Source organism: Cygnus atratus, chromosome 13 (assembly GCF_013377495.2).
Source record: "Cygnus atratus isolate AKBS03 ecotype Queensland, Australia chromosome 13, CAtr_DNAZoo_HiC_assembly, whole genome shotgun sequence".
In the NCBI taxonomy this organism is placed as follows: domain Eukaryota; kingdom Metazoa; phylum Chordata; class Aves; order Anseriformes; family Anatidae; genus Cygnus; species Cygnus atratus.
Genome location: NC_066374.1, coordinates 6,381,017 through 6,405,760, shown reverse-complemented (window position 1 = coordinate 6,405,760; position 24,744 = coordinate 6,381,017). Strand labels below are relative to the sequence as shown.

Below are 24,744 nucleotides of genomic sequence, written 5' to 3'. Positions count from 1 at the left end.
TTGTTCTGCGGTAGCTCTGAGCTGGGAGGAGGTTCCCAGGGCAGCTAAAAGTCATTGGCCTGGGCAGTTATTTCAGAAGATCGAGCAAGGAATGACACCCATCTCATCTTTCGGCAGAAAATGCTTCTCAGTGTTGTAACAGCTTGGTTTAACACCACTTTTGATACTTTTTCTTTGGCCTTAATTTTTATCTTGAAGAAAGACTGTAGTTAAGTGTCCCAGATAAATTGAGCAAACAGTGAAAATGTGCTGTCTCCAGTATGGATGTATGAAGTGCTATTGCACTTCTGGAAGTTTTGGTCACTCCTTTAGAAACAATAATGAACTATTTTGACTGATTTGCTTGGTTTTGAGAGGTGTGTTCAGGAGTTGGTAGTTTATCTCATTTTACGTTTCTCAAGGCAGATTTAATGTAGTCTTAGGATAACCGGGCATGGTATTAAAAAAAAAAACAACAAAAAAAAAACAACTCTTCACCCACACTTAGCAAAGCCTCAAAGACCTCCCAATAGCGCTATCTTGTTGTTTCAATCTGAAGCTGTTCTAAAAGTGATGTTGCAACGGTGGTTCCTTTTGTTTTAGCTCCGTCCCCTAAATAATGTTTGGATGGATGCTGACTTTCCTTAATGCTGTTCAAAGCAGTCAGTAGCTGGACGTACTTTGCTGGACGTACTGAATCTGTTGCCTCTACTGTTAGTCACAAGATCGTTTTTCTGTGCCACTGTTATGGGTGGTTGAGGAGGTTTTGGTCTGTCAAATCTGTAGAGTAGTACTTGGGATTTCCAGTGGGCATACTTGAATGGGGAAGTCTTTGAAAACATTGATACTAGTTTGTGTGTTTTCTGTTGAGTGCAAAAATGTTGTTGAAAACAGAGTACTTCCAGGCTCTCAACAAATGCGTACTGTTGTCTTTACAGTGCAAGTTGGGTGGGTTGGATGCATGGTCTGTGAACTCCACTGGTTGGGGAGATCTCTGGAGAAACTCACTTAACCTTTTTTTTTATCCTTAATGAAGCAAGGATTTTTTATTTTTCTTCCTGAAGTAGGGTATTTTGTGGTACTTTTCAAGTGTGCTATGAGACTGATCTTGTGTTCTTCATTATTTTTTTTATCTTAATGCCTTCTTTGCCTCAGTCATTAGCACCAAGACCAGTTGTTCTCTGGGTACTGACCAGTTGTTCTCTGGGTACTCAGCCCACTCAGCTGGTAGATAGGGATGGGGAGCAGAATAAAGCCCTTATAATCCACGAGGAAATGGTTAGCAAACTCCTACACCACTTAGACATACACAGGTCTATGGGGCCAGATGGGATCCGTGTGACAGTACTGGGGGAGCTGGCAGAAGTGCTCACCAAGCCGCTTTCCATCATTTACTTATCATCAGTCCTGGCTATCTGGGGAGGTCCTAGTCAACTGGTGGCTAGCAAATGTGACACCCATCTACAAGAAAGGCCTGAAGGAGGACCCGGGGAACTACAGGCCTGTCAGTCTGACCTCAGTGCCAGCGATGGAGCAGGTCATCCTGAGTGCCATCATGCAGCACTTGCAGGACAACCAGGCAATCAGGCCCAGTCAGCATGGGCTTACGAAAGGCAGGTCCTGCTTGATGGACCTGGTCTCCTTCTGTGAGAAGGTACCGCACTCTGGATGAGGGAAAAGCTGTGGATGTTGTCTACCTAGACTTCACTATGGCATTGGAACAGGCTGCCCAGGGAGGTGGTTGAGTCACCATCCCTGGAGGTCTTCAAGAAACGTGTGGCTGTAGATCTTAGTAGCAAGGGTTAGTGGACCTGTCAGGACTAGGTTAAAGGTTGGACTGGATGATCTTGGAGGTCTTTTCCAACCCCAGTGATTCTATGATTCTATAAATGAAATACTAAACATTATCTTTTTTATATGGGAGTTTTAATACTTTTTCATTTACTGCCTTTCAATTTTGACCCAGTTTTTGTTTTATTTTTTTTTGCCTCTGAATAACTGTAAACATTTCATATCTTACAGAACTGCATCTAGATTTATTCTCCTGCCCAAGTCTGATAAATCAACCTATCTACCAAGAGTGTCTCCATCTGTACACCCTTGGAAGTTCTCTGTGGCAGTGTAATCTTGGGGGGAAGACCATGCATGGTGGACTGGAACACACATGATGGGGTTACGAGGACTATGTGAGCTGATGCTTGCTGTGCAGAACATAAAGTAGCATTTTAAGTGGCATTTGGTTTTCTGTGGACTGCCAAGTGAATGATTCGTGATTATATCAGTCAGGGGGTTCCTAACTCAAATGAGAAACTGTCTACTGAGTACCTTAGTCTCTTGCTGCCTTTTCATAGCTTATGTCCTCTACTTCCCTTTGGTTTGTTGCTGGCTGGCAACTACTTACTGAGGTTGCTCAGCGTGCAGTCTGGCTGGCAGCACCTTTCTCTTCCCACTTTCCAAACAGGAATGTGTGTTGTACAGGCCTACTTTAAGAGGTCTGCAGAACTGGGATGATAGGGACTTGATCTGTGCAACTCCCTTCTTGATCGCGTGACGCACAGCTTTGTTTTAGGAAAGGTGTTCTTTCATGTGAGCTTGGTTTGGATCATAACTGTCAGTGAGTGAAGGCTGCAGTTCAGAAGAACTAAAGCTCTGCAAAGAACGGAGTTGTCAGCTATCAGTTCTAAGAAACCCTTCCTGGTTTGTACTTTTGAAATAGTCATTTTTCTTTAGTGTGATTTATTTTTTTTAAATGAAGAAGCAAATAGCACCGTAGCAGACTAAGGTAAAGCTTAGGAGCTCTTTGGCTGTTAGGGACATGGAGAGAGCTTTTCGGAATGAAGGTAGCACGAAAAGCTTCTTAAGGGAGTTTCAAAATTAGTATTCGGTATGTAAAGTAGCATCATTTTTATCTTAAGAGGACACTTTTGTGTACTGGAAAATACTGTAGGGCACCTTTCATTTCCACTGAAATTTAACACAGTTTCTTGCAGTAACCCAGCAAATTTTTGCCCTTTCAGCATTTGGTGGCTTAGCAAGAAAAATACATGGAGTAAAATTAACGAAGAATTCTGTTGTTATTGACTTGGAGCAGAGGCCTCAGTGCTTGCACAAGCAAAAGAATGAAGCTTGGGCTGAATTGCACGGAAGAACTTGTTCCATGTCAGTCTGTCAAGAGAACTCCTTGATTTCCCTGGCTAAAGTTTAAGAGACTTCTGTTTTGTTTCCCCACCTACCCCAATGTATTTTAACACCATCAAAGTGCTTGAATAGGGCTTTAAGAAACAGGTTTTTAAAGGAGCAAGGAGTAAGTGTTACATTAGTGGGATTTCCAAAGTTTCTTTTCAGATCAAAGATGCCAATGTTTTATTTTAGGAGCAAATAAAAGCAGGAATAGATTTGTGAGTGTTTTCCAGGTGGAAGAGATCTAAGTGCATTTTCCAGGGCAGTTAAAAACCAGTCAGGTCCAAGGTTTCTGCCTTGGAAGCCATAGGGTCAGCTCCGTTCTGCTGCTTTTCTGCCCGGCGGCCTTTTCCTTCAGGTGGAGCAGTGAGGAGGTAAGGGTGCTGGGCAAGATTTTCTCTCCCCTTACTCACTGAACCCTGTGCTCTTGGGCAATTTGCCTTCTCTGCCTCTTACTTCATTTAGAGGCCCTCTTTGCTGAAGGTCTCTGTCCCACCTGACTGAAAAAAAAAAATCCTTTTTGTTTAGCCAGTAAAGCCTGTTAGGCGGCACTGGTTAACCACCAGTGCCGGGGGTGTCGGAGAATTGATCAGTGCTGAGGTCAGTAGTGCTGCTCAGCTTCCTGATGGCTGTTTCTAGCTGCTGGACGTGGGAGAGCATCTCCCTCGAGGCACCTGGGAGGCCTGCGGTGCAGAGCACAGGAGCTGGAAGTGGGGCCCTCACGGGAGGAGGAATCGTGCGGCAGAGGGATAGGCTGGAAGGTGGCAGGGGCCTGGCATCTGGACACAAAGACAGCACTAATCCGCTGGGTTTAACCCACTTCCTGTGACGGGGTCCAGAATTAATATTTTTTACTTGGCAGAGGGTGTTGGAACTGTAGGAATGATGCTTAGGAGGTTTTACTTTGAAGCATGGGTTTGAAGCTCTCCAGAAAGCATCTCCAGAAGCATCTCCAGATGGACAAGGTCAACCCTCGTCACACTGTAGATTAATAGTTTTCTGCAAGCACTTACTATGCCTGCCCCACACCCTTGGTCTGTGCTTCTAACTGTGAAGAGATGGTCTTGTGACCAAAATTTTGGGAGCTTCCCTATTCAACATCATGGGCTGGAGCAGATTAGACAAAGTCAAGTGATTGGTAATTGGCTGAGTTTATTTGACCTGAAAGGAGACAGCAAGCCCTTCAGGTAACGGGGAAACATGGCTCTTCTTAAGCTCCGATTGCTTTCTCTGCTTTGTGTGCACTGCTGTCTCCCCTCAAGTGATGGCTGGGGAGGATAGGATCAGGTGGTCATTTGCTTCTCCCTGCTGCCATTCACAGTCCTAGTTTGGTTCCTGCTTTATTCTTGCACTGGATCTCACTGAACTCCCTTCAGCTCTGGTGGAAGTCTTAAATATTTATTCACTTTCCCTTCTTCCTTTCCCCGCTGTTTCCCTGAAGCGTCAGAGCACAGCCACAGTATGCCCTGGATTTAGGGAACAGTTAAATCTAGGTGCTAGCTTACTTTGGTGGTTCCTGAACAAATGTTTCCAGAAAAGAGCCCATCTCCTTATGAACTGTTGAAGCTGGGGAAGTGCATATGGGTGCTGAGCGGTTAATCCCTGGGACGCTTGCTTGGTGCATGTAGCTGAAGGAACAGCTCGTAAGCTGTTTACCCTGAAATCTGTGTTGTTCCACTTAAGCCAGCACTTCAGTGACGTTTTTGAAGTTTTTTTTTCTAAAAAGGGGGAAAACTAAGAAATGTTCAATTCTCCCCCCTCACTCCCCCATCAGGATTTTCCTCATATAATGGAGGAGAGATGAACGGCACAAGCAAAATGATGGATTTCCTGGAGGAACCTCTTCCTGGTGTGGGGACCTATGAAGATTTTAACACTATAGATTGGGTGCGAGAGAAGTCCAGGGACCGGGACAGGCACAGAGAGGTAACATTTCTTACTACTCCTTGCTAGCATTGAAGGCGGAAATATTAACTTGCTTAGAGCTAATCGTAGTTCTAATTACCTTACTAGGGAGCCAGTTACATGAAAAATACCAAGGGATTGCTGTAAGGGGGAAACTGAAAGCCTCTACCTTTTGAGGAAAAGAAACACTAAATTGAATGTGTTGCAGTTTACCCATTGCTACTTTTCTGTCCAAGGCTTTATTTATTTTAAAAGCTTTAATGATACGTTCTTCTGATATATGGCTTAGATGCCTTGATCGCTCATTTCCTTATGCAATGTTAAACTTGCTCAAATCTGAAGCCTAGCAGTCCTAGCGTACAGTCCTAGCCATGCAAGATGCATGCATTGTTTAGAAGAATTATATTACTCTTCCATGGATTATATGTAAGAATATAAGCACCCCATGACTCCATTATACACATTGCTTATTGATAAAGAAAAGGGATACTCTTCCTACTGAAGTTTGTGCTGCATGGTTGAGAAAACTGGAACAAATTCTGCTTCTGGGACTTCATTGCTCTTTGCAATTAAAGGAATCTGCTTAGAACACAAAGGTTGTTTTAAATAAAGTACAGATGTCCCAAGCATGCTCCTAATTCATGAGAAACCCTTGTTGGTGGAACTTTTGGAGGGTGATGACTGAACTAAACTTTGCTGTTTACTTGCTAAAATATCTTTTGATATTTTATTTTTGAGCCTTACAAAACAACTCATCTTAAACAATTGTAGTGCACAAGCTGAACTCCATCCTTGCTGCTCAGTGTGTGGGAATTACAGTATAATTCACAAATCTGAGCAAGTACGGACCCAACCAAGAGGCCCTATGCCCAATACCTACTGTCCAAAAAAACTGTTTCTATCTGTGCATTATGAGTACAGACTCCAAATCTTCTCACATGTGTACGCACACACACAGGCATGTCAAAGATGATGTCTGTGAGTTTGGAAAAGGACAATCTGTTCCCTATCTACAGAAAGACATTTTTTATCACAAGAAGTTGAAATCAGGTAAAGACAGAAATTACTGCTGGTCAAAGAGATGTATGTTTGGTCAAATAAAAACAAATGTCAAGGCAATAGTTTTGGCCACCACCTGAACTCCCACCTTCATTCAGTAGCAGTGATGCCGATGAAGCGTGCAGCATTTGAAAGACAAAATCTAGAGGAAAAAAATGAAAATCATTGAGGAAGAAAGGATTCTTCCTCATTTAGTGAGAATTAGTTTTTTTCCTCAATGTGCCTTGTCACCAGGGAATGATGGTGGTGTGCTGGCTCCAGGGCAGCGGGCAGGTTGCTCGCGCCCCTTCATGCCATCGCCAGGTGCTGGCAGGGCCTGGCCAGAGGAGCTCGCTGGCCTTGAGGCCTCTTGCGTGGCTCTGAGTCCTGCTTTCAAATTCAATCAGCACGTGTAGGTTCCAGGAGTCATAACTCATCCACGCTCTGTTGTTTTGAAACCTGCTAACCTTCTTGTGTCTGGCTGAGGAGGCTGATTTATGGCAAGCAGTGCTTGGCAGTCTGCTGTGCTCAAAGTAACATCTAGTTTGTATTACAAATATTGAGGGAGTAGCTGAAGACTACGAGAAGTTGGTGACAACTTCTGTTTGCTTCCCAGTTGGTGTGGTGTCAATACTCGTGAGGCAGCGTGGGTAAGTTGCTGGGGGCAAAGTGCTATGAGGGTCCCTTGAGCATTCACATTTGCTTGTGGCTTCAGGTTAGTAGTAACTTGTTATTGCTAACAAGAAATGTCTTTTAAAAGCTAAAGGGTGGATTTTGTTTTCTTCTTATTCAAAAGACGTTTAAGAGGAAAACGTTACATGAATGCTGGGAAGAGTGGAAATATCCTTGATTAATTCTTGTTCATGTCTGAACTGGAGCTGCATTGGACTATACCAGCTGTAAACCCAGCCACTGTCTGATGTTTTCCCTCTTGTCCCTCAAAACAGAATGTACTACGATTGTTGTAGTGAACATTAGGGGTGTATCTCCAACCTACAGTGCTACCAAGTAACTCTTAAAGTATTTACAGGGAATTAGATCAGTGTCCTAATGGATTGGTTTTTTTTAATTCTTCTAGATTACCAGCAGAAGTAAAGAGTCAACATGGGCCCTGATACACAGTGTGAGCGATGCTTTTTCTGGCTGGTTGTTGATGCTGTTCATTGGGTTGTTAGCAGGTAAGAGCAAACCTTAATATAAAACTGAGTCCTGGTTCTGTACCGTCACTGCTGATTCCTAGCACAAACCCTGTTATATCATTAAAGCAGGAGATTTTGTCCCAGAAACAAGGGCTGTGGAGCTACACTGATACTTATGGCTCTGCCACTGTTTTGCAATTTAAGGAGAGTTGTTTTTAAATGCCCCGAGGCCCTATCCGTATAAATACCAAGATACAAAACTCAGACTGAAGGCTGTCCTGGGGACTGTTCTTGATCTGATGCTGGTACAGAGCTCTGAAATAATGGTAGGTAGCAAAATGGAGGTGATCAAAATGGTGGTTCAGAGGGAAGTATCATGATGTGAATCATTTTTGCTGAATGCTCTTTGACGCTGGAGAGGCTGATGTCAAGGAGTGTTAAATTTTATCCCCACACCACCCCCCCCCCCCCCCGACTATACTTAAAAATAAAAGGTGAGCAGTAGTTCTTGGAAAGTCAGGCTTTTCTTTCAGAGGTTGACTGGCTGAGGCCTTTTATATTATTTCAGAAGCAAACTTTGGACCCAAGTGCAAAAGTAGTAAATCAGTTGGATGCAAATCTTCTTGATAGAAGGCAGCTAAACATTCATCATGAGGGATGAAATTAAGTCTTCTGTTAAATATTTACATAGGAAAGCTGCTAGCAAGTTTTTCATTAACTGGAAGATTTGCTAAATGTTTAGTGTTGCCTCTGGAGCCTCTGATTGTGCAGATCAGAGGTCTGTATTCCTGGCTTCTGTGTTGACATGGCATTTTACCTGAGAACGGAGCCAACTACAGCATTTATTGCAGGGGGGAGCTACAGGTGTCTTCCTTAACAGAAAAATATAAAATTGCTTGAAGCTTTCTTTTTTAAAATGTGAATTACTTTCCTTACTGACTCTCTGGTTGTATTATTTGGCATAGTTGTAACTTTCCCTTCTGGTTTTTTGTCAGTTGTTTGGTTTTTGTTTTTAATTGGGATTGGAAATGTTTCCTCCAAATTCAAAGTTATTCCTTGCACAGTCTTAGCATTGTTAGCGTAACTTGTGGATTTCAGCTCTTGTGCTGGAGACCAGTGACATGTTTTATGTTCTTCAGAAACATGATAAATCCCTTCTTGCCTCTGACTACTTGCCATGATATATTTAATGTGGTTGTTCAGTCTAATTGAGAAGAATTAATTTCTAGTGACTTAGGGTAGGTTTTAATGCAGTTTCCTGGGGTCAACCTTAGAAATGTTGTTAGCCACACTTTGTTTTGTGACCTACCCTTTTCAATGTATGCTTAAGCAAATCTTCCCTTTAGCCCTCTTAAGAATAAAAGTTAATCGTAGGCAAAAATATCAGTGCTGCTCTATTTGCTGGTAGGTGAGTCAAAGTAGGGGCAGACTGTAACCTTCAGATATGTGAGTCTGCATAAGATGGTTATTAAGTTTTCACCTTTGTTTTTTTTTAAACTAGGTTCCTTAGCAGGTCTGATAGACATTTCTGCCCACTGGATGACAGATTTGAAAGAAGGAGTGTGTTTAGCAGGCTTCTGGTTTAACCATGAACACTGCTGCTGGAAATCAAACACTACCTTTACAGACAGAGACAAGTGTCCCGAATGGAAGAGCTGGTCACAGCTTATTATTGGCCATGGAGAGGTAATGTGTGCCTAGAACTACTTTTGCTGCTGAATGTCCCATTTCCCCAGACTGTATTGTCTCTTGGTATGATCTGTATGTATATGCCAGAAGTGCTAACTGAAGATATTTCAGTGATGTAAATTTGAATGTTGGGGTCTTTGAAGGGTGTAAATAAGTTGCTTATGTATTTTCCTCAGTGGGGAAGCAAAACATTGACACATTTACAAGTGTACTGCTTTAGTTGTGTTTGAGACTTACTGCTTGGAGAATGTTTTTGCCCATGAACACTTTAACGGAATGCCAGACAAGTTCAAGTCCTGTGTTCTGGATAGAACCAAGTTCTGGCAGTTCTATCCAGTGGAGCAGCCAGCCTGACTGGGACAGTATTTGTATATCTTGTTTGCCATTTTATAAAGTGGTCTTCGGAAGTATGGGTGGCTCACATTCCTGTAACCCAGTAAATGTAACTTGTCCTTGGAACTGCGGACTTATTACGATCCCTGTTATTTTTGGCTGATGATCACTGTATTTGAGATTACCTGCTATTTCTGTGCGCTTGCTTCAGTGTACTGGTTTGACGTAATCTCAGTTGAAGCGATACAAATCTGTTAACTTTCTCTGCGTTACAGGGGGCTTTTGCATACATTCTCAACTACTTGATGTATGTTATCTGGGCTTTGTTATTCTCCCTTCTTGCTGTGTTACTTGTGAAGGGCTTTGCTCCTTATGCCTGTGGCTCAGGAATTCCAGAGGTGAGCAAGAATGAAAGTGTTGTGTTGTGTTTTTTGTGGGGGTGGTGTTTGTTTTAAGGTGGGGTAGGGATCCACCATCCAAAGATTATGCTTGCCTGCTATGGAATAATACTTCCTTATATTCTAGAAACATATGGTATCTTAATATATGCTTTTTTCTCCAAACTTTATCCCTGAAACATGTCTAGTACTTAAGTCTCCATAGAATCCACTTAAAAACTAAAATAAATTTACTAAAAGTAAATGCAAGCTACAAGAGGTTCAAACAAAAGTGTACCATTTGTGGAAGACTGCAAAAGCAGCATCAGATTATTTTTCAGTAGGAAAAACAGTCCTGAGGGAAGGACTCAAAGGGCACCTTCTGTGAAGGGCACCTTCTATCTTTGCACGTAGAGGTATTTTTACTGACTGTATTTTACTTTTGATAGCTTGGGAGGGACTGTGAAAGCTGTAGGGGAAAGCTGAAGGCAGGTCTGGGAGAGCCTAGTAAAATGGGAGCTCTGACCAGGACTTGAATGAAAGCCTGTAGAGCTCTGTGTGCTTGACTTCCAGATCAAAACTATCTTAAGTGGTTTCATCATTAGAGGCTACTTGGGCAAGTGGACGCTGATCATCAAAACCATTACCTTAGTGTTGGCGGTGTCCTCTGGCCTGAGCTTGGGAAAAGAGGGCCCCCTGGTGCATGTTGCCTGCTGCTGTGGAAATATTTTGTGTCATCTCTTCACCAAGTACAGGAAGAATGAAGCCAAGCGCAGAGAGGTAAAATGATACTGTGTTATTGTTAAACTGTTGAGATTGGGAAACTGTGATATTGTTAAACTGTTGAACATGGGAAAGCTGGTGGGTTTGGTGCTTTGTGATGAATGTAAGTTCTTGTTTTGGCATATTCTCGGAGTGTCTCAGTGCAACACTTCTTTGGAGCAAAAGCAATCTCTGACACTGCAGCTTTTCCCCAGCACAGGTAGTCATCTCAGTTGTGAGAGGAGCATTCACTGATGCTAGCCCACAGCACACCCAGTTTTGCAGTGTTTGCATTTGTCATACAACCTCATAGGCTACATTAAGACTGTTTGAGGGACTTGGACCTAGCTGAAGGGCTTCGCTTTCAGGGACCTGGTGCTGTTGGGAAGGACGTGGTATAAGGACCAATTTAATATCTAATGTGAAGCTCATGAGTGTTTCCTCACAATGTAAGGTTTTTTTCTGGACAAGTCACTGGAGAATGACCAGTGTGAAATGCGTAGAAGTATTGGCCAACTTATCTTCTGTTAAACACAGCAATGACAGAATCCACACAGTGAGCAGGCAAGGTTTTGGTTGTCTTCACAACATCTCTAGTTACGCTTTGTTGTTCTCTTCTGAGAAAAGGTACAGATGTGAGGCAGGCAAATGTAGCAAAAGTCATGTTCTGGGAGGTGGAAGTACTGCTGTTCTGTCTTACTAAAGCTTTATCTAGGCTGCAAGCATAGCAAGAAATCAGGTGAAAAAGAACAAGGTAATTGCAATCGATGTCAGTTCTACTGATTTAGGGTTGGAACTGTTTAAATGGTAATGCTTTCTTCAAGTTATTTGTGGATTGCAATAGAATCATTAAGGTTGGAAAAGACCTCCAAGATCATCTAGAATATTTCTTAGGGAATTAACTCAGTCCATCTTTTCCCTGTTGTCTTTAAAACAAGTCAGACGTTAGCTTATCTCCAATCATTGGAGATAAAAATTGTACACATTTCAGTAGACGTCCAACAAAAAAAGGGGAAAGATTTTGAGGGGGGAGCTGAAAATGTGTGACTGACTTCAGTTTCTTTCATAGGTTTTATCAGCAGCTGCAGCTGCTGGTGTGTCTGTAGCTTTTGGTGCACCGATTGGAGGAGTGCTCTTTAGTCTGGAAGAGGTAACACCAGCATTTTCTATTAGCTCTGGTGAGCTGTTTTATTGCAAGAACTGACCCCGCTGGTTTTAAAATACAGTCCACTCATAACTGCTTGGGTGTGAAAAGGAGACTCTGTTGAATACTGATTGGTGGTGTATTTACAAGGTCTGCCAGGCAACCTAAACTTTACTGGGGTTTCAGGTAATTCTTATGAATACTGTAGAATTTATTTTGAATGATGTATATCTCTGGCTTTAAAGTAAACCTGCTGTTTTTCCCCGATCTGTCCATGCTCAGCAACGCTGACTGCTCACAACCACAGCCTCTGTCATTCCATATGTCCACTCTCTCCAGACAGCTCTGTCTCAGAGTACCTCAGAACAAACTTACCTTGCTTATCGAACTCTTTTTCTTACCAAGTAATTTCTAATTCATGTTCTTTTGATCCAGACATGAAACGGATCACCACTTCTGGCTTCAGGGCCTAACTCAGAGAAAGAGTGGGATGGTTTTGCTCAGCTGAGCAATAGTCATGCTTAGCTACTATGGCAAACACCATTGTTTGGCACTTCTGGACCTTGCAGAGCCTGAAAGGCAAATACTTCTCTGGTTTCAGCTCATAGGTGATTTGTAGCAACTTTTGCTATCTGAGTAAATCATCTACGCCTCAGGAATCATAGAGGGCATTTGCTGCAAGTATGCACACCAAGATTCATCCTGGTCATTGTAGTCTGTATAGAGGGGACCTCATAATCAAGTCTTGGCTGAAGGGGAAGGTACATCAGTCTCAGTCCTTTCCGTCCTCATTTCACACCAGTCTCAGTCCTTTCTTGTATTTCATACAGTAGTAATGTTACTGGGCACCAATCAGGGTAGTGACAAGTGACTGAGTCTGCTTTGTTTTTCCTTTTTAGGTCAGTTACTATTTTCCTCTCAAGACACTGTGGCGTTCCTTCTTTGCTGCTCTGGTGGCTGCCTTTACTTTACGCTCCATCAATCCTTTTGGGAACAGCCGCCTGGTTCTCTTCTACGTGGAGTTTCACATGCCATGGCATCTTCTGGAGCTTGTGCCATTCGTCCTCTTGGGAATATTTGGTGGGCTTTGGGGAGCTTTCTTCATTCGCAGCAACATTGCTTGGTGCAGGCGACGTAAGACAACCAAACTTGGTAAATACCCTGTGCTGGAGGTGTTTGTAGTGACTGCCATCACAGCCATCCTGGCCTTCCCTAATGAGTATACCAGAATGAGCACCAGTGAGCTGATCTCTGAACTCTTCAATGACTGTGGGATTTTGGACTCTTCCAAGCTCTGTGAGTATGTGAATGACTTCAACAGCACCAAAGGGGATGACCTGCCAGACCGAGCTGCTGGCCCAGGAGTTTACACAGCCATGTGGCAGCTGGCTTTGGCCCTTATAATGAAGGTCTTCATCACAATCTTCACCTTTGGCATGAAGGTGAGAGTTACCTGTAAAGCAGCTCATGTTCTTTTCATCTGATGCAGAAACCCTAGGATTTTATCCATTTAAAAAACAGACATGTTTTTCTCCCCAAGCTCTGTTAAGGAGAAGAAACTGTGCTTTGTAGGGGGTGATAGATGGCAATTATTTGTTCCATTGTGAGTAACTGAAGGCCATAGAAATATTTTATCCAGTGTGTGGCCACCACATGCAGTCACTGAAGCTGTTAGGTTAGGGATTCATGGCCCATTTTCCAAACATTGAATGCTTCTAAGTTGTCTTTACTGAAGCCTTTTTGATACTTCCATTATATCTCCCCTTTCCTAATTGCAAAGCAATTGAGATATTCATTTGTAAATGCTTATGATAGCTGTTCATTAATCAGACTGTTTTGATCTTCTTCAGTGGCAGTCTTCTGAGCTGTGGATGTACTGCCTAGGTCTGAGCTTTCCCTCAGTGAGCTTTATCAGATGGATCCTAAGTGTCTCTACCCTGCCCCTCACTCCCTTGAATGGATTGTCCAAAAGAGGTGACTCTACCTCAGAGGTTTGCACCTCGTTGTTGCACTGAGGTTGTCACTGACATTCAAGGGCAATCATCAAAACTGTGAGGAAAAATACACTGTGTAGGAGAAAGCTATATGAAAAATATGTAAAGGGCACAAGGGGGAGATTCGCTGACTTCAAAGAATATAAGCTTTCGAAATCCAGAAAGAGTTGAAGTGCAGAGGTGAAACTTGCTGGCAGTGGCTCTGCTGGGTATCACTAATATGCTAATTACAGGCACTCTCACTTTGAAGGATCATGTGTATTTCATAAATTAGTACTCGCTTAGTTGGAAAGGCACAGCAGAGTGTTAGTAGTGTGCAAATGAAACTTTGTTTTATTATTCTGGGAAATAAACTTTGCTTTTTAGGAAAATTTTGCAAAAAAAAAAAGCCTATTCTATTTCACACTAAACTGTTGTGTGGGTCTTTCTCCTGCTCAGAAAGAAGTAACTGCAAACAATTCAAACTCTGTTACAGAGGTTTTAGAGCACGCTTTATTTCAGTGAGGACAGCATTTGGCATACCCAGTGCTGTCCCTTTTTCCCTCCAAGGATACAAGGAGGTGTTCTTCCAACCACCTTTTTTGGTGCGGGAAGGGCAAAGATGATGGAGCATGGCATCCATACCAGTTTTAACTTTAGGATAACCTCTAAATCAGTCTTGTTTGAACTTCTGTCACTAGTCTTTGAATACTGCCTCCCTGAGAAATGCCTTATTCACTGATGTGTTTTTTCATAGGTCCCTTCAGGGCTCTTCATCCCAAGCATGGCAGTAGGTGCTATAGCAGGAAGATTGCTAGGAGTAGCAATGGAGCAGCTGGCCTTTTACCACCATGACTGGGTCATCTTCAGTGGCTGGTGCAGTCAAGGAGCTGACTGTATCACTCCAGGCCTATATGCAATGGTTGGGGCTGCGGCATGTCTAGGTAAGCAACAGATTTCTTTTGAAGTCCAGGCTGCATGTTTGGGTGTTTGGTCTACTTTGTAGTAGAACATATAATGTGTTTCTTACCCTATTTGCGTTCTTTTACCAGCACTAACCTATCATTGGACGTGATAGGTTTCCATGGGAAATCTCCTGAATATGCAGCCAGAACAACTGAGACTGTCCAGGGACTCTAGATTCCCACGTAGGGAAGCCATGTTGTTAGGAAAAGTAATGATAGTAGGCAGAGGATGTCAAGATGCCACTTGTCTTTTTTGCATGGCCTATCATAGGGATCGCTCCATAAATCTGTTTATCAGTGTACATGTGTAAGGCCGTTTCACAGCATGACAGACTATTCTGCAGCTAGTTCACTTTCTTTTGTGTTTAAGTAACGGGATGACCTTTCCAGCAAATTGTCATTGTGAAATATTTCATTGATATATAGTCTTAAGAAGTAAGTTTTGGACAGACACATCACATCGTTCATGGATCTCTGTAGTTCAGAAGATGTGCTGTCCCAGGATATGTGACTCTAGGGTATTTCTTATGACCTGATTAGAAACTAATATGGCCTTTTAAGGTTGCTTCCTAAAAGGACCCAAAAAAAAAGTAGCAGAAGGGCCCATAATAAGCATGATATTTTGGAGCAGACAGATGGTTTTAACAGTATGTTCTGTTCATGTTTGGCTTCCACTACAATGCTGAATGTGACGCTTATTTTCTAGCTAGGAGTCCAACAGTACAACCTTTTACTGATATAATACGTTGTCTAGATGCATGGGTGGAGGACAGCTGTAGCAACTGTCAGAACAGCTCTACTGGTTGGAAATCCTCCAAAACATGTTAATGTCTTCTGCCTTCCTGTGTCCTGTTTGTAGGAGGGGTGACCCGAATGACTGTGTCACTAGTGGTCATTATGTTTGAGCTCACGGGTGGACTGGAATACATAGTTCCTCTGATGGCAGCAGCCATGACCAGCAAGTGGATGGCTGACGCTATCGGGCGGGAAGGCATTTACGATGCCCATATTCGTCTCAATGGCTACCCTTTCTTGGAAGCTAAGGAGGAGTTCTCACACAAGACACTTGCAATGGATGTAATGAGACCACGGAGGAATGATCCTCCTCTGACTGTCATTACTCAGGACAGCATGACAGTAGAAGATGTTGAGACCATAATCAATGAAACTACGTACAGTGGCTACCCAGTGGTGGTGTCACGGGAGTCCCAAAGACTCGTTGGATTTGTTCTCAGGAGAGACCTCATCATTTCAATCGGTAAGTGCAGGAAGGCAAGATGCTATGCAGATAAATGGTGCAGTTAGAGGCCTTAGATGGCACCAACTGTAATTGACTTAACAAATTTAAACACTCAGTGGTGATGGTGGATATACTTACGGAAGCTTGCATCTCCATCCACCTGCAGTGTGAGGTTTGCATGTCTTGACTGTGAAGGGACAGCATGGCTTGTCTATTGTAATTATAATGGCTGTGTTACATGCAAAAGTCTTGTGAAGTATGAGGCTTCTTGTCAGCAAGATCTAAGCCACCTTTTCTTTTGGATGACTCTGCAGAAGGCTTTCTTAACTGTTAATGTCTCAAACCTTATTTTATTTAATTAGAGGAAAAAGTCTGGTTCATGTACTGAATGTTGGGTCACTTCTGAGGTGGCGTTATCAAACCTATATATATTGATACTGATGTTTGAGGAGTCTTTCCTTTCTCTGCACCACTGAAAGCCATCCCAATTGTTGCTCATTTCACATGTGCTCCAGCATTGTTTTGAGGCAGTTGATGTGTGGTGCTGGCAGAATTTGGTAGACACTGTCCTGGCATCTCTCACGTACAATTTTCATCTGTGACATGAGAGTTGAGTTCCTTTGGAAACAGCATTGTGTATTACAATTGTTAGGGCACAGTTAGGTTCCTCTTCTTCACATATTGCTTAGAAGCCTGTAAGTAATGTTTGCAAACATGAGGCTTGAGTACAAGTTGTGATCATGTTGTCTCTTGCTGGTTGTGGTGTGAGGCAGTGTTTCTTCTGTTGATGAAGCAGGAGAAATCTGTGTTAGGGTTGAGGGGTACATTGGCACGTAGGTCTTAAAAAAAACCGCACTTGCTCTGTGATGAAGATTGGGTATAGGGGAGTCAAGATCCATGCTCCGTGCCTGTTTAGTCTGTATAGATTGTATTCAGTTGGACCTCAGGCTCCAAGCATCTATGCTAAGCTTGAGTGAGCTGGAGTTGTTCCCGCGCCTACTCACACATTTCCTTACGCCGTCACCAGGCAGAGTCTGTGCAAGCCCTGTGGTGAGCTGGATGGAAGACCTGATCTAGCTGTATACATATCTCAGTCATTGCTCGATTAGCTTCCTGCAGATCGGTCCCCTGTTTTGGCTCTCTGTGGGGACTCACAAATGCTGGTGAAAGAGAGCAGGTGAGAGCATGCTTGCTGGAAGGAGGGTGGCAGTTACCTTGGACAGAAGCAGAAAATGATCACGGAAACAGCGTGATTATTAAGGGCTGAACACATCTGAGCTCTGTGGTGTGATCTCCAATGTGTGGTTTAATGTGCTGTCTTAGCTGAAGCTTGATACTTCTCTGTATGGAAGGTTAGAATTTTTGGTCCTGAGCTGGGGTTGTACCATGGCACAATTAGAGTAGTTTCTATAATTAAGTTGCTTGCAGCTATGAAACAACCCTGTGTGTTCCCTCTTTTAAGGTAAATTGTCGGTTTTGCATACAATATATTCTTCTGGAGTATGTAAGTATTGCTTTTCTGATAAGTATCTGGTCAAATGCTTATGACAAAATGTAACGAAATACAGAAAAAGCGCACTATCATATTATATTTATATTTCCTTCCTTCTGTCAGGCTACTTTGTGATGTGACTGAATTCTTGGGTTTGCCTTGTTCAAAAAAAAAAAGACTTATTTAATTAGTCAGCTACCCTGCACAGGTCCCAAATCAGTGACTGGTAAAAGTACAAATCATTTCACTGCCAGCTTGGGTCATTCTACATGTTTTGAGAAACAGTGCAAGTGAAGTGAAGGAATGGACCTCTAAAGCCATTCCAATGTGGCAGAGAGAAAAGGAAATGTTCTTCAACTTAAAAACGGAAAGGTTATTTAATCAAATATTTATTCTTCTAGAAAATGCCCGGAAGAAGCAGGATGGAATTGTGAGCACTTCAATTATTTATTTCACTGACCACTCTCCTCCACTGCCTCCAAGCTTCCCCTCTATGCTGAAACTCAGGAGCATCCTGGATCTCAGTCCTTTTACAGTGACAGACCAAACACCCATGGAAATTGTCGTGGATATATTTCGCAAGCTTGGATTGCGCCAGTGCCTGGTTACTCATAATGGGTAAAAAAAATAACAAAAAAAAACTACCTGTAAATGCAATCTTGGGCCTGAGTCCCAATGGGTAATGCTGGATTAGTTGGCATCTTTGAGCTGTTCAGCTCAACTGTAGTAGGAAAACTCCATGCAGGAGAGTAATATGGCAGTGGGTTTGGAACTTTAAAGGTCCCTTCCAACTCAAACCATTTGATGATTAAACCTCTGCATCTCAGTCAGAACTTCAAGTGAGAGAAGGCCTCTGATATGTAGAACTGAATATCAGTTAGGGCAAAAAAGTAATCTGGAAAAAAAAAAAAAAAAACCTGTGAAACCACTGAACCTCTTTCAGTTAAAGGAGTAGCATAAATCCTGTAAGGTTAGTGAAATGGTCAGAGATAGCTCCATGTGGTGATGGGTTTGATATCCCTAAAATTGATGGAAAGGGCTCAGCCTCTTCCATTGCAGATCTGGTCATGTGTATCATGCCCCCATTTGAATTCATTGCGGTGTCAATTCGGAAGCAGTGAGCTTGGTGAGGTGGGAAGGAACAAGGGTAAAGAATTGAAACAAATGGTCCTTTCCTTGAAGGACCAGACCAAAAAGGGATTCTCTCCCTGTTCTTCACTGTGATGCCATTAGACCAGTTGATCATTTTCACTTTCAGATTAAAAAAATAAATAGCTTTGTCATACAGTGCTTCCTAACGGAAGTTGGGTTCAGCTCCTTAGCACCTATCATGACTGATCAGTTATACTTATGAAAGTGTAGCTATTGAGACTACCAGCACTTAAAATGCGGTCCTAGACATTTAGGCCGATCTTTTTGGAGAAGGCAGGTGGGTATTAATAAAAATTGTGTCTTGGTTATAAGTCTTACTTTTTCAGTATAAAATACTGATAGAATCTCTTTGGGCTTACAAGCGCTGTACTTTGCATGGAGTGTCAGCGTTGTGATCCAAACTAGTGCTGGAGCTACTGCAAGGAGTTAAAACTGTCATATGAGAAGCTATGCAAGAGCAAGGATATGTTCCGTGGATGCTGATGCACTGAAAATGTGTTTTAATTTTTCAGGAAGCTACTTGGAATCATTACCAAAAAGGATGTACTAAAGCACATTGCACAGCTGGCTAACCAGGACCCAGATTCTATACTCTTCAATTAATGGCAGACTAGTAGGTGTTGTGTGTTAAACACAAAAGAAACTTTATAGAAGAACCTGGATATTCTTTCCTATTTTTATTGAGACCTTGGAACTAATTTCAGCATTTCCTTTCATGGAGCTGAAGAAGATAATTTTTTTTCTACAAGATAACCAATTGCACTACATAGTCTGTGGAAAATTAATCTTCTTTTTAGAAGAAAAAAGACTACGTTGCTTTTGTGAAGTTGCATTGGAAAGATTCCATGAAGAAGTAAAAGCAAAATGCTACAGAATTATCTCTCTTCTTTTTACTTTATCTGAATTCTTGTTACTAATGTGGGGAGGAAAGACAAGGTGTATACCTTCAGAAATTTTGAAGGCAGATGATTTTTGCACACAGTATTAAGGTGGTGGCGGAAGGATACAGTTGTAACTCAGGGGCAGTGTATTTCCAGTGAGCCAATTAGTGAAAATAAGAACCTTGTACAGTCAAAAAAAAAAAAAACTTATAAAATTGTCAGGTGGTTCTGTAACGAATTCCATATAAGAGCTCAACCCCTCAATTATCGATATTGGCTAGCTAAGAATGTTTTGCTGAGAGAAGGAAAAAAAATCCCCCAGCAGACCAGTCGTCTTAAGACTGGGTTCACTTTTCAATTGGGAAAAAGTTTATTTTGATTAATCTTCTGTGAATGTATTTAATTACTGTCTGATGCTAGCTTGCTAGGAGAATCCCGAATAGGAGACAGGAAGAGTTGTATTCTTGTCATGCTCTCTTTTTTTAGATATGTGCATAAGGATTTCTTCTTGATTTCTCTTGAGCATGTAATTAAAATTGCACAGACTGAATCCTAAATTTCTGGCTTTACTGCACTTCTAAGTAAAGTCTGATCATATTAGTTATTGTGCAACTGACCTCTTCCTTAATCAGCAGTGTCTTATGTTGCTGAGGATGTCTTAATGGAGACTCCTGGGCCCAGAATGTTTACATGGATGCATTTTTTTGTTCCCTGCTACTCTCTTCAGCCCTGCACCAAACTCAGGCTCGGATCCTGGCTCTAGGATTGAGAACACTGCCACTTTATGTATGTTTGCCACTCGATTTCTCTTGTTTCACTAACTATGCAATAAGAACCCTGCCTGACACCTGTCAGCAACATAACTTGTTCCTGAGAGTTGCTCCGTTCCAAGTCTGTGCTCCTTGAATCCCTGTTCCAATTAATTTTCTGTTAATAAAATTGTGACAGTTAACTGGAATTTTGAACGTATATAAATTCCTTTTGGAGATCGGTGTTATTGTGGCTTCTGTCTAAAGCAGGCTTCATTTGTTGTCTGTGGCTGAGGCTTGTCAATGGAAGCAGCTCCCTTTCACTTCTGGTTCAGCACCATCAGTGCAGGAGGGGGCCCAGGGTAGGAGCTGACCTGCTGAGTAATGCCTGTGACAAATGAGTAGGGGCTCTTACTCTGCTTCCTGATGGACAAACCTCCAGCTGCTAAGCAGGCGTTGCACTCTGCAGCCTCAGCCGCAGACACCATGGTACCAACTTCCCGCACCCTGGCTGAAGTACCCGCAAGACGAGGTGCAGTGGCAGGACGTGATGGGTTGTCAACATGAGGCTGCTGCTTCTGTGCAGGATAAACTTCTGTGGCCAAATGGGGCTCCTGACTAGAGATGGCTAGAGATTTTCTCAGTCTTAGGCTCTCTTAAATATAAATATATTCCTCATCTGTACTTGGAACAAAAGCCAGCTTGCTTATTTTTTCAGAGACATCCAACATCAACTACCTGTTGCCACTACTTTAACGTGGTAGTGAGGTGATATCTACCACTTGAGTTCTTGTATGGCTTAAAGCTGAATCAAGCCAAGATGTTAACAATGGATGAAATATCTTATGTTTATAAAGCAAATGCCACAACTTTGTGATGTGTTTGTACGGCAGCAGATGGTTTTCGAGTCATCTTAGACTCGAAACAAGGACTACCGTGTGCCCATAAGGTGCTCACAACTTGAAATGCTTTGCGTTCTTTCTCTGCTGACTGTCAGCAGGCTTTGTCGGGTGGTGGCAGAAGCTGTGCCTTTAAATGCTTTTGCCCTGTTCTGAGAGGGTGGTCCCCCACTTGCCAGTAAGAAGGATGCTCTATGAGCCTGGGTCTGAGAACAGGGAAGAAGCCTCCTCTTTTCCTTGCAGGCTTCCTGCAGAGGATATCTGCACTGAAGGAGGCTAGGGGTGCCTGTTGCATGCTGTTCAGAAAGCTTTGTTCTCTTCGGCACGCGTGGGACACCAGGAAGACATAAGCTTCTGTTTTGTGCCTTTTTTTTGCTTACTTTGCAATATGCAGGGAGTCTCTAGCTTGAAAAATAAAGACCCTGTTATAATTAGATCTGCAGTATGTGACAGCTTCTTTCTCTAACAGTCATTAACATGTAATGCTGGACTCGGTCACTGTGGTAAGTGCCCTTATCAGAGAAGGGAAAGGGAGGGACTGCTTGTGGGAAGGCTGCAATAGCCTTAGTCCAGCAAGTCAGGTAATTGCAAGAGGTGCTGACAGGAAAACCCAGTCGCAAGCTGGAGTGTCACAGCTGGCTCGTGCCCTGCTTCCAAAGGAGAAGCTCTTGGGGAAATCGGCAGGTCATAGAGAGCAACCTTTCAGAGGAGACCACAACCAGTCTGTTGTGTGGGGGCGGGAGCATGGCAGCAAGAAGCTGCAAAATTAATTTTAGGGTTTCTGAAGGTAGTGTTGTGGGTAGAAGGGGACAAAGAGCCATCAATGTGCCTATCACACAGCTTCCTGGTATGGAGAAATTGTCCTCGAAAGGTTGGCCTGAGAAAATCATACACAGGAAGATGAGAGTGTGAGAAAACACAGGATTTGTGGGAAAGTCTGGTAGAGTTTTAGAGAAGTTGAGTCCTTGGTGGAGGCAGGGTTTCAAGTCCTCACAATGCCAAACCAAACATGACTAAGATGGGCAAATAAAAGAAGTTTTGCAATAGTAAAAGGCCTTTATTTGCAAGCTTCTGAAGAGGAACTTTCCTCTTACTTGAACACATTTCTCCACTCTTGCATCTTTTTAGTGTGAAAACAGATTTTTTTGGTGAACGAGAATATAGTTTAATGAATGGAGGTCTGGTACGTGTGGGTAAGGTGAAAATAGAAGCTCAGAGTGATTTCATAGCTGCTCTGTAAGTGAAAACCTGCTGACCACATAAAACCAATGGAAGTGGTTTCCATGTAACAAAAATACTCATTTCAGCTCCAGCCCTGTTTCTGAGCTGTAGTTTTCTACAGGGGAACTTGCAGCAAAATTACACAGTCAATGTTATTGCATTGGCTGCAGCAGTGGTGTCAGAACACAGGGCTCATTAGGGGATAATGCTGCTATGGGTGGATAGCTCTGTACTGGGATTGATGCCTTCATTTCTACAGGTAAGACGTTGGTTACAGAGACTCCCAGCTGTTTGGTGTGAGCTTTTGTTTAAAGGAGTGTCTCCTCACTTTAATTCCTACTGAAATGTGTTAAACTGTTTCATCAAAAATTCAGGGGAGATATCATCATAATCAGTTTTTTGAGCTCAAATGTTTTCTACGTTGCCTGTAATCAATGGTGCTGGTTTGGAGAAGGGTTCCCCTGCCTAGGGCAGTTCTAGCTGCTGTTAAGGGTTTTGCCCTATCCTGTTCTTACTTCTGTATTGTTTTACTTTCGGAGTGACTCCAGGAGGAGCCCTGGAGTTTCTCTTCAGCAAACAGCTCATTATACAAATCTCTATGCACGCACACACCCCACCTCCCTGGGGGTAATTTTGTATTTATGAAATACATTATTTGGGATCATTTTGGAGAGGCTTAAATGCCTGTTGGGCCTTCTTAAGGGTGGGTTATGAGTTGGAGCTTGTTGTTTTTTCCTCCCAGGAAGTGTAGTACTAGGATTTGAACAGGGTGCAAAATTCACGAGATAGTTTGTTATGGAGATATGGGGCTAGTGAGCTGAGCAGCCAGCATAGGAGAAAGCCCATCTTCTCTACCTGTCTGCAAAGAAACTGCTGTTCTCTGAACTTTGTCGCTGTGAAATGTAGTGTGTAAGGTGGCCTGATGCCAGCCCTTCCCACCCTGCCAGCTTCCCAGCTGGCCCAAGGCAGGTGGTAGTCTGGAGTGGTAGTGTTGGGACCGGAGTCAGAACTTAGGTAACAGCTCTGCTGATGGGCAGGAGGGAGAAGTGAGGGGCAGGTCTCCTCCTGCCTCTGCTGTGCCCCAGGAATGCTGCTACATGGAGTAGGTGTTGGAATTCTTTTTCTTGGGATCCCCAGCTTGCCTCTCTCGGGGAGAACAGCCTTTCCCTTCATGCTCTGCATACGTGGGTCTGGATCAAGCTGCCTCAGCTGTTTTGTTGCATACAGCTCACTCTTCCCAAACGGAGAGCATGTTCAGAGCCAGGGAGTTGGCTGTGCTGGCAGGGAGGTCTGGGACAGTGCCAGAGGAAGGAGGTGATGTTTGTGTGAGTGAAAATGGAGGAATGACCGAGCTGCTGGAATCAGTTTCATTGCTTCAGCAGATCTGAGGCCTGCTGCTCAGAGTCCAAGGTCTGGGCAGTAAAAGGAAAATTGCATTTGGAGGGCAGAGAAACTATGTTCAGAGCAGTCTCCCTCTTCTGGTTCACTGCTCACTTGTGTTGCAAGAGCATTAACGTTTTCCCGTAGGTAGGGCTGGTTTAATGAGCATCCTGCTTCCTCCAGTTACACAAATCCTTTTTGCTGAAGGAAATAGGTTTGCTGTGTTTCATTTTCCTCTTTCAAGGCTTAACTAATGCTTGGGGATGAGCTATCTCAGAGCAGTACTGAGCTGTACTGTAAGATGTGCAGGGAAGTGAGGTGGGCATGGAGGTTCAGGAGGAGCAGTTGCAGGACAGGGAAGCTCTCTGAGTTCTTGTGTCTGGGTGTGTGCAATAGTAAGGTCATAACCTCCCGCATGGGCTTTCTCTTTGTACACTTTATTTACAGTGTTCCAAGAAATGATTTCCTGGGGTGTTGACGTGTTTTTCAGTGTGGATTTCCTCCTTACGTTTGAGAACTTGATCAGGGCTTGGGACTTGAAAGTAAAACCAGATCTTGTCTGGAAGGAAACAAAAGACTTGGACGTAGTGATGAACTGGTTAATAACAGAGAGGGGGAAAAAAAAAAAAAAGAAAATATCAGCCCCAGAATTTATTTAGAGACAAAGGGCAACAAAGTTAGCATTGTAAACACCCTGGGCTGTCTGGCAAGTTTGTCTGAGCTGTCTGCGCAGCCACACAATGAACTGAAAGCAAAGCTTCGAGACAGTGAAGATAAGACATTACTTGGCAGCAACTACAAGGAAGGAGTATGCGTCTGGATCAAATAAACATGATGAAGCCATGAGAATTAAGGTCAACCTGAAAATGTTATTAGAGCTGTTGTTGCGTCCTCCATCCCCCCTATCTTTTTTTTCAAGCATCAGGGAAGGGAGGTTTGTGAAATGTCACCTGGCAGCGATAGCAGGCTGGGGAGCAAGGAGGTTGTGGTCGGTGAAGGGGAGCAAACTGGTCTTTTTCTGGAGCAGTTTGTTAACTGGGCTGCTAGTACTGAGGTTTAGCAGTGATCCTGTTCCCTGAAGCCACAAGTTTCTCCCAGGTAATGCAGGCAGGCTGGCACACACCCTGCGCTCGCCTTGCCCAACATTGCTTCTGGCTCTGCCTTGACAGTTTCAGGAAGAAATCACTGCAGGGCAAAGTAACGCTGCAGTGGGCAAACAGATGAGTAATGAAACAAATGGTATTAT

The 24,744-nt window shown here is 43.1% G+C and overlaps 1 protein-coding gene across 7 annotated transcripts in view; it reads left to right on the top strand.

Annotated features, from left to right (window-relative positions):
- LOC118245349 (H(+)/Cl(-) exchange transporter 5) overlaps positions 1 to 20,207 on the top strand; it is a 48,990-nt gene extending 28,783 nt beyond the window's left edge. For 5 of the 7 annotated variants that reach the window (XM_035541455.1, XM_035541458.2, XM_050713367.1 and 2 more), the window contains 11 exons: positions 4,934 to 5,085; positions 7,181 to 7,280; positions 8,743 to 8,927; positions 9,539 to 9,661; positions 10,214 to 10,420; positions 11,472 to 11,552; positions 12,446 to 12,988; positions 14,277 to 14,463; positions 15,344 to 15,742; positions 17,618 to 17,834; positions 18,881 to 20,207. In XM_035541455.1, the coding sequence (XP_035397348.1) occupies positions 4,934 to 5,085; positions 7,181 to 7,280; positions 8,743 to 8,927; positions 9,539 to 9,661; positions 10,214 to 10,420; positions 11,472 to 11,552; positions 12,446 to 12,988; positions 14,277 to 14,463; positions 15,344 to 15,742; positions 17,618 to 17,834; positions 18,881 to 18,971 (2,285 nt within the window). In that variant the 3' untranslated portion in view covers positions 18,972 to 20,207. The remainder of the gene's footprint in view (positions 1 to 4,933; positions 5,086 to 7,180; positions 7,281 to 8,742; positions 8,928 to 9,538; positions 9,662 to 10,213; positions 10,421 to 11,471; positions 11,553 to 12,445; positions 12,989 to 14,276; positions 14,464 to 15,343; positions 15,743 to 17,617; positions 17,835 to 18,880) is intronic. The other 2 variants (XM_035541462.2, XM_035541461.2) reach the window with 1 other exon arrangement.
- The last annotated feature ends 4,537 nt before the right edge of the window (positions 20,208 to 24,744 follow it).